Source organism: Papio anubis, chromosome 6, assembly GCF_008728515.1.
Source record: "Papio anubis isolate 15944 chromosome 6, Panubis1.0, whole genome shotgun sequence".
Lineage (NCBI taxonomy): Eukaryota > Metazoa > Chordata > Mammalia > Primates > Cercopithecidae > Papio > Papio anubis.
Genome location: NC_044981.1, coordinates 145,928,050 through 145,937,325, shown reverse-complemented (window position 1 = coordinate 145,937,325; position 9,276 = coordinate 145,928,050). Strand labels below are relative to the sequence as shown.

Below are 9,276 nucleotides of genomic sequence, written 5' to 3'. Positions count from 1 at the left end.
ATCCTGTCTGCAACGACCCGGACTCCCTAGGGGATTCCAAGGGACAGCACCGTCCTCCCCACAAATCATCAGGAACCGAAAGCAGAGAACTTGCCCTACCTGGGCACTTCTGGAAGCGCCCACTCAACTCTACAGTATGAGACAAAGGCTCTCCTAAGAGACCTTTCTCCAACTTTCTTTCTCTGCATGTATGAGCCCGGATCCCTCCGTCCCCGCCGCCTTCTCTCTCTCTCTTTCTCTCTGTCTCCTATTTTGTCCTGGGAGATTCCTACTCGAGGTGCGAAGCCTCGGATCCGCTGAGAACCGCATAGTCTCCTGCACCCTTGGCCTCATGCTTGTCAGAGGGGGGCCCCGGGAAACACACCGGCTGCCCCGCCAACAGGCGTCCCTGGCTCCCCATTGGCCCCCCGGTCCCCGCCCCCCACCACCCCCTCCAGCTCCGCGGCCCCCGAGTGGCGTCAGCACGCCCGCCGGGCGTGGGCTTTAAATGCCCACTAGCGGGAGCTCAGGCGCTTCTGCCCTGGAGCGCGGTCTGTAGTAAAATCGCTGTAGTGGGAGGGGAGTGAGCCAGCGGGATTTCGAGCCGCGGAGCGCGCTGACCTCGCTCCGCCTGATGACTCCGGAGCTCGGGTCCAAGCACCGCCCATGCAGCACCCCTGAGCTCCGGGGAAGGAGAGTTAATGAAAAAACACTTAACCTTCTCCGCTGCGGAGAGTCATGAGCTGTCTGGATGTTATGTACCAAGTCTATGGTCCTCCGCAGCCCTACTTCGCAGCCGCCTACACCCCCTACCACCAGGTACGTGTCTCCTCCGGGGATTTTGGGGAAGAGTGGCGCGCCCCTGACTTGCGGCGGCACGGCCTATACGGGAAGGTCCGCTGCGCCTCCGCGCGTCTCGGGCGTCCGACCAGGGCGGGCGCGGCCGGGATGCGGGGATTGCCGGAGCCGCCCCCAGTTGGTAGTGCAATTAGCTAACCCCTTTAGCTCGCCTGTTTGCTCTCGGGAAGCAGCTAAGCCCTGCTAATGTGAGCCTAGGTCTTCCCTGGAATAATCAGAGGAAGATGGCACGGGCTGGATTTTCTTCTTAGGGTCTGCCGGACTCCAGATTCTTCCAAGCCAGGTGCAGGTACCAGGAAATGCAGGCAAAGCCGACGCAAGGAAAACCAAACTTTGGTCCCAATGGTGAAAGTAACAACAAAACCAAAAGCAAAGGTCAGCCTCTTTCTGAGATGCAAGGGCCAGTGTTCTCATCCTTGCAAGTTCGTCTCAGGAATAATTTCTTCCGTTTCAATTCTCTGGCGACCAGGGCAATTAATTCCAGATCCAGCGAAATCGTTTCAAAGAGCACCACGCAGTTTTATAATTTTTCCTTTGCGAAGTTCTGGGAGTATTTTCCGGAGTGCGATTAACCCAGCAGAGGCGAGCTTGATAGACAATACTTTGCCTTTGTCCAGCCTGAGTAGCTGAATGGGGAAGTCCTGCTCCCAACTAACACTTTAAGAAGACCACTCAACCCGGCTTCTGCAAACTCTTCAAGTTCCATTTAATTCTGCCAATTTCTCTTTTCTTCAGGCAGCGTCTGTTTGAACCATTTTCCTTCCATTTCCTCAGCTGAGGTAGCAGAAACTGAGGACAGTAGTGCAGGAAAAGAATGAAATCATACACCTGGGAGGCAGTAGGGGGTCCCCTCAGGGTTGGAAACCTACTTTGGGGAAATTGAAATACACCCCAATGCCCCAGTGGATGCTTTTGCTAATTTTGTCTGCAAATTTAGAATGTCTATTCGGAAATTTCCCGATGAATTAATGATGGACCGGGTAGGGTTTTTTTTTTTTTTTTACCTCCTCTTCTCCTCTTTTAAACTTCACAACTTGCAGTTTGTTTTGCCTCCGTGTTAATTTTAGGAATCACCAGAGTTACTCATTGTAGGGAAAGATGGCATTTAGGAAGTGGTGATATTGCTAAATCTTACATCGTTTTGGCCCCAAATAACTCAAACGTTTTGGCTCCAGCTTCTGAAATGTACTTCTTCCCAGGGTGGGACTATGGCAAGCCAAGAGGAGAGAGGTGGATTGGTTTTCTGACTGACCCTTTCTCCTCCCAGACCCTGAACCAATCTATTGCATGAAGATCTCTGTTCATTTTTGTATGATTCGGGCCGCCTCTTCAAGGCCATCTCTGCCTGCAGAATGTTTTAACACTTCTTTCAGTCCGTTGCTCATTTCTAAGAAAATGTTCACAGAAGCTGCGCTTGCTTTTTAAAATCACTATCAGACCTGACGATTTACACCACCTCACAGCCAGGATCTTAACTTTCTTCTGTCTGCTCCTTTTTATCATTTCCTCAATGTGTATGGAGATGATGGGGTGGAAATACTCATAATCCACTGGTCTTTCCTTATTAAAGAGAAGATCTGTTTAAAAACTGATGTAGGGGTAATCAAACAAATATCAACTTGCATTTATTAAAATGACCCGTATTTCCCCAGTCATGTTACCCCAGATTTTTACCCCACACAATTCATTACTAAATGTAAAATTTCTTCCTTTATATTTCTGGTTGCCTTCCTTCACACATCCGCAGTTGCAGGGAGTGGATTTTGTCGGGGTAGGGGGTTGCCCCCGCTCCTGTTTCCTCAGGAGGATGTTTATCCTGTATCCTGTGCTTCTGCCCTGGATTCTCAGGCACGGAACAGTCAGGTTCTAACTGGACTTGGGTGCCCTTTACCCTTGGAGTCTGATTTTAAAAATATATCTGCCCTGAGCCCAGCTATGAGGTCAAACTCAGCTCCAAACCTATCTGCTTAGGCGTCTCCTGAGACCTTCACCCAGACATTTTAGGAGAAATTTTCCAGGAGTCAGAGGGACCAAGGACAGCAATCTTCCTTTAAGGAAGCTCGCCCTTGCTTGGGTGCAGGTTGGGAGGCCTGCTAACTAAGTTGCCCCACTATTGCTAGTTTTATACGAACAGCACAAGGCTTAGGCCCATATGCCAGTTTCCCCATGAATACCTTAGGGATTAGGTTGAGGGAGTTAGTCTGAACCGAATTTGCCATCGCTTTTGAAACTGACATCTCTGTTCATTCTCTCTCTGAACAGAAACTAGCCTATTACTCCAAAATGCAGGAAGCCCAGGAGTGCAATGCCAGCCCCGGCAGCAGTGGCAGCGGCAGCTCCTCATTTTCCAGCCAAACCCCAGCCAGTATAAAAGAGGAAGAAGGCAGCCCAGAGAAAGAGCGCCCACCAGAGGCAGAGTACATCAACTCCCGCTGCGTCCTCTTCACTTATTTCCAGGGTGACATCAGCTCCGTGGTAGATGAACATTTCAGCAGGGCCCTGAGTCAACCCAGCAGCTACTCTCCCAGCTGTACCAGCAGCAAAACACCAAGGAGCTCTGGGCCCTGGCGAGGTGAGTATGGGGCTCTGCTGGGAACGACCCATAGAGGGTCCTTTCAGCCTGGGGTTCACCTACAGGAGCCTAAAGATATGCAGCTGAAAGAATATTAGGTGTCAGCGAAGGTGTGCAGAGGAGCATTTGGAAAGGGTAAGGAAAACGCAGGGGTAAAGGGCATGGGTATAAGAAAAAAACTCCTTGAAGAAAACACTATGCTTGGAATTGGAACACCTAGGTTTGTGTGTTGGTTCCACCACTTCCTAGCAATATAACCTTGGACAAGTCTTTTAACCTCTTTGAGGTCACTTTATTTACTGCTTTCTTTAATTAGAATAACACTTACCCTCCTAACGATCCCCAGAGAAGGCTGTAAGACCAACAAGAAAATGGATGTAAATATGCTGTCAAAAATGTGAGGTTTCCAGCACCCTCCCAAACCAGTGAGCAAAGGAGCTTCATCGCCAAGAACACTTTCCCAATTTGCAAACATTTTCCCAGAGGAAACAGTTCTAGAGCTCCATACGGACAAAACCTGCTTGAGAATGTCTCCAAAAACCTACCTTTGCCTTTCACCAGGCTCCAATTACTTGAGAACTCTTGAAGCAGAAGCGTCTCAATAGCAAGTAAAATAACAAAGAAACAAAAATTTAGATACAGCCAAAACACTTCTAAGAGTTTTCCCAAAACACATCCCCTTTTTATTTTTCTACCTTCCCCCACAAAACACTGCTTTTTCTACCCTAGGACAATTATTTGTTGGACAACTCAACTAAATCTGCCTTCTATTCTGAAATCTCAACTTCCCTTTATTACCAACAAGACAAAGTGGGGGAACCATTAAGTAAACTTGGCTCACTAAGCGGTATTTGATGTGTACCAAGGGGAGAAAGGAGGACTTTGTTGTAAAAACCAAAACATTTTCATTTGTCTTTGGGAGGGAAATGACAACCTTCACCCTCTTTTTTTTTCCTTAGGAGACTCTGGCAGTTTGCATAAGCCTTGCCCTTAGACAAGATCCAAAAAGCATTCATTTTAAATACAGAACATTCTTTTTATTCTCTGTCTAAATATGTTTAACAGGAAGATTCTTCACTACTTAGAATGCATTTTCAAATCATTTAAATTCTCTAGTATATAGTGCAGATGCCTTCTACAGAGGAGGTGTTCCATAAAGGCTCCATGAATTACATATCTGTCTTTCTCTCCCTTCTTACTAATGGCAACAAATTTGATCTAAATGCTGTTCTCTTAAAATGCTATCACGGGCTAGGAACCAACAGTGAAACTGACAATAGTAATAATGATTATTATTATCCCTGGCGTCCTTGCTTTGATGCAGAGAGTTAATGAAAACTTAGGATAAAAGACCTGTCTATTCGTGTCCTTCTGTGCAAATAATAGAGCTGCCCTTTAAGGTGACTAGTTTACTCTTTTGCTTGAGTTCTTGGAGAAAAATATGTGAAAGAAGGTTTCTAGAAAGAAAACTAATAATAGCAGGACTTCAAAATATGTCGATAGACTTTCAGTCTGTCAGAGACGTTGTGGGGGGGGCACATTTTCTCGAGCAAGACGGCTGAAACGCGAGAGGGGGTAGTGAGATCACTAGGCGGCCGACCAAGAGTGGGAAGAGGTATCTTTAGCTTGAGGAGACGTTAAGGCTGGGAAAGGGAGACCGTGTCTGCGCTGAGTCTCGGGAAGCTCGTTGAGCTTCAAGGACTTGAGTCGGGGAAGGAGTCTCTCCTCTGTTACTACTCTCCCCGCCACTTGGTTTCCGCACTGAGGACCAGGCTGCGAAATGGGAGAAAGCAGGCCTCCTCCTCAGAGGGTTCCCAGAAGCCCCCATTTTGCAGTTCCCCCATCTCGCTTTCACAGGCTGCAGCCCCCTTAGAAAAATGCCGCTGCAGAGGCGGGGGCGGCCCATCCGCCCCCGACCATGGCTAGCTAGCCCTGTGCCCGCCTGGCGCCTTCGGCTCTCGGGCGGGGCGTGCAGGTCGGCCCTGATTCCAGCCGCAGTGACACGCACCTCTCTTCCTTTCCTCCAATCCGCCTCCCCGGCCTACAGACTGCTCCTTCCCGATGAGCCAGCGCAGCTTCCCTGCCTCCTTCTGGAACAGCGCGTACCAGGCGCCGGTGCCCGCGCCGCTGGGTAGCCCTCTGGCCACCGCGCACTCGGAGCTGCCCTTCGCCGCCGCCGACCCCTACTCGCCCGCCGCGCTGCATGGCCACCTGCACCAGGGCGCCACCGAGCCCTGGCACCACGCGCACCCGCACCACGCGCACCCGCATCACCCCTACGCCCTGGGCGGCGCCCTCGGCGCCCAGGCCGCCCCCTACCCGCGCCCCGCCGCGGTGCACGAAGTCTACGCGCCGCACTTCGACCCGCGCTATGGGCCGCTACTGATGCCAGCCGCCTCGGGGCGCCCGGCCCGCCTCGCACCCGCCCCAGCGCCCGCGCCCGGTAGTCCTCCCTGCGAGCTCTCCGGCAAGGGCGAGCCGGCGGGCGCCGCGTGGGCCGGGCCTGGGGGGCCCTTCTCGAGCTCCTCGGGGGACGTGGCCCAGGGTCTGGGCCTCAGCGTGGACTCAGGTAAGCAGAGGAAGAAGTTTGGTCTCCGCGGAGCCCCTCGGCCCCGTACCCGACCCTGGGCTGTACCTAGACCCCCTTAATCCTCCTTGGACACCTTTAATTCTGTGACTCAAGGATCTACATGCCACGGTCGTGTTTCCACTGATAGATGGCCGTGTGCCATGCGTGTAGTAGGACCCTACCCTAACCTGGCTGGTAAATGTTACAGAGTACTTTTAAAATAATAATAATAATAATAATAATAATAATAAAATTTAGTGGAAAAGTTCTAGCTCTGCGCTGTTCAATACTGTAGCCGCTAGCCACATGGGGCTACTGAGCACTTGGCACGTGGTGAGGCCGAATTAAGATGTGCTGTCAGTGTATGATACACACTGGATTTCCAAATCTTCGTGCAGAAAGAGAATGTAAGCTTCATCTCGTTAATACTTTTATGTTGATTACATGTTGAAATATTTTCGACACATTGCATATCGATTATAAAAATTAATTTTCATCTCTTTTTACTTTTTTTCCAATTGTGGCTACTAGAATATTTAGAATTATGCTTATGGCTCCCGTTGTATTTCTATTGGACAGCGCTGATCTAGAATAGCTGCTGAGAGTACAATTTAAAATCTTCTGTGTCTTGGGGGATCTTGTCACGTAGTGACAGTTGTAAGGAAAGAAAAATGCGATACTGATATCAAGTTAATTGCCAAATAAAATAGATCTCTTAAAAATGTAAATCTTAAAGAATATTTTTAAATGACAATCCTAAGTCTTTGGCTTAAAGTATTTGAAACGTACAGTCTAATAAGGGTTTGCTTTTTTGCTGTCCTTTCTTATTTTTAGGGCAAATGAAAGAAATAGTTATATAATAAGTGAGATCGCTGGGTTTATAGTCTGCCCACTGCCCCTTTCCTCACGTGATTTGACTTTTCTGTTTGCTTTGCTTTTACTTTCAGTCACCACCCGCCCATACAGGTGAAGTCTGTGACTTTCACAGTAAAACAGTGGTGTTTTGTCTTTCTTTCCTTAAATATCTTGTGCCTTCCCTCCCCCATTCCTTCTTTCTCCCTCCCTTTCTTCCTCCTCCTCCTCCTCCTCCTCCTCTTCTTCTTCTTCTTCTTCTTCTTCTTCTTCTTCTTCTTCTTCTTCTTCTTCTTCTTCTTCTTCTTCTTCTTTTTCTTCTTCTTCTTCTTCTTCTTCTTCTTTTCTTCTTCTTCTTCTTCTTCTTCCCTCCTCCTCCTCCTCCTTCTTCTTTCTCTCTCTCTCTCCCTCTCTCTCTCTCTCTCCCTCTCCTTCCCTCCCTCTCCACCTCCTCTCTCTATCTTCTCTCTGTTTTCAGGTTTGCAGCCTCAGGACAAAAGCAAGGATGTGTACTGGTTTTAGACCGCCCACCTTCTTCCCTGTAGGTCTCTGCATAGTGCAATTGATGGCACTCAGAGCTGAAATGGAGTGGGTTTGTAACAGCTTCTGATCTTGGTTTGCAGCTCGTCGTTATTCCCTCTGTGGTGCATCCCTCCTGAGCTGATCTGCTGACCCAGGGTTTCCCCTTCCCCTTCCCTTCTGACCAGACTTGGAGGCTCAGCATCTGTGCCTCTCACTCCGTGGATGAGGACATGGGGGAAGGCAGAGACTTCAGACTTCTCAGTGTATTGGGAAAACCAAAAACCACAATTACAGAAATTCATCTAAAAATAAGTCCTGCTGCTGAAAGAGCAAATCCAAAGACTCCGAGTTATGTTTAATGACTTTTGGCCGAATCACTGGAAATATCTGTGGTGAGATTGCTGAGTCAGGTGATATGATATCATAAGCTTTCTTGGAAAGGGGGAAAGAAAATGAAACTTTTTGGTGTGAATATTTTTTATGCTGATGTGAATTATTTGGTTAGGTAGTGTGATTATAGCACTACTACTGTCAGATTTTAAATTGTATGTGTACTTGCATTTAAGACTGTGGTAGAGAAGTAAAGAGAAGTCAATTCCTTCTTCCTCGCCTCTCAGCCTCCAGATCCCTTCCTGCCCATCCTTTCCCTACAATGCCCACTCCAGACGCAAAGATACATTTTTTTCCTTTGGACTGTGAACATGGAAGCCTCAGCCTGAATGTGAGTGGCAAGTGGCTTATCTGGAACCACCTGCCCAAGTCTTACTAAAATGCAGCTGTTGTTAGACAACTGTTTAAAACTCCAGAAATACATCACCCAAGGTGGCACTTCTCAGTATTTGGCAGAACAATTGCAATTGCACTGGATATATTATATATATATATATATATGTATGCATATATATCATGTTTTTTACAAGGAACATTTTACGATGAAAGAAGAAATGCTTCTCTGCCTTCTCTCCCACGAATTCTGTCCCTGTATCCTCTGGATGTAAAAAGCGAGGAAAGACCCCAACTGTCTCCATGGAGAAGAACTAGGAATCACCACAAGGGGAAGAAATGTACATGAAGTCTCCATTACCTCGAATTTTTTTCTCAGCCTCTCTGGTTGCGATTTGGTCACTTTAGTGTTGGGGCAGGGGAAAGGGTCTGTGCGTGGGCAAAGCTGAAGGTGATAAGGAAGAAGAGATGAACATTAAAGATGTCTATTTACTATGAGTTCACTGTGTTGTTTCATAAAAAGAAAGTAAATAACTTAGTTTTTTTCTAGTAGAATAAAATAACACAGTAGTATGATTTGATGTCAGCAGTATTACATATGTATAGATATAGATAGATGTAGATAGATAGATAGATAGATCTTTACGTGTTTCCATCGTGTTTGCTGTGCTATGAATATGTTAGCTGTTCCCATCTCACATCAACCTTGGAGAATGAGAAGTTAGGTACCCCTGTCTGTTTTACAGATAAGAAAATTGTGGCCTACAGAGGCCAAGGGCTTGCCTGTTAGCATTCAGAAGTTAGAAGCAAAGATGGTACAAAAAGCACTACCTGTAGACCATTCAGTCAAGTACAGATTTATTATTTTCCAGAAAAGAATTATTGTTACATGTTTAATTCTAGACTCAAGACAGTAGAGTCATCAGTTAAAAGTGTTTTTGAAATATTGGCTATTTTATATTTTAATAAACTAGGCTAAGAAACCAAATCTCTCACTAGGCAAAGAAGATGCTTAAGAAAGAAACTGGTAGTTTTTCCCCTTGTTTCCTCTTGATGCCAAAGTTCTTTCTGTTCTTTCACAAAAGTGTCTGGTAGAGAGATTTTGTGTGCTGCTCAAATTGCCCTTGTACCTCGTTAATGCATAAAAATATTAGTCCAAATCTTGATCTTCATTATAACATGAGAGGCAAATATAATTTAT

At 47.1% G+C, this 9,276-nt stretch overlaps 1 protein-coding gene across 1 annotated transcript; it reads left to right on the top strand.

Annotated features, from left to right (window-relative positions):
- Window positions 1-472: 472 nt before the first annotated feature.
- VGLL2 (vestigial like family member 2) lies at window positions 473-8,574 on the top strand. Its single transcript, XM_003898265.3, has 4 exons — window positions 473-798; window positions 3,100-3,409; window positions 5,457-5,978; window positions 7,454-8,574. Exons 1-4 carry the CDS (start codon window positions 718-720, stop codon window positions 7,492-7,494), a joined length of 954 nt encoding a protein of 317 aa, XP_003898314.1. The 5' UTR covers window positions 473-717; the 3' UTR covers window positions 7,495-8,574.
- Window positions 8,575-9,276: the final 702 nt, after the last annotated feature.

Coding starts and splice junctions, on each gene's coding strand:
- VGLL2 (XM_003898265.3), top strand. CDS start 718: ATGAGCTGTCTGGATGTTATGTACCAAGTCTATGGTCCTCCGCAGCCC. Junction 3,410..5,456: donor GAGCTCTGGGCCCTGGCGAG/GTGAGTATGGGG, acceptor CCCGGCCTACAG/ACTGCTCCTTCCCGATGAGC. Junction 5,979..7,453: donor GGGCCTCAGCGTGGACTCAG/GTAAGCAGAGGA, acceptor CTTGGTTTGCAG/CTCGTCGTTATTCCCTCTGT.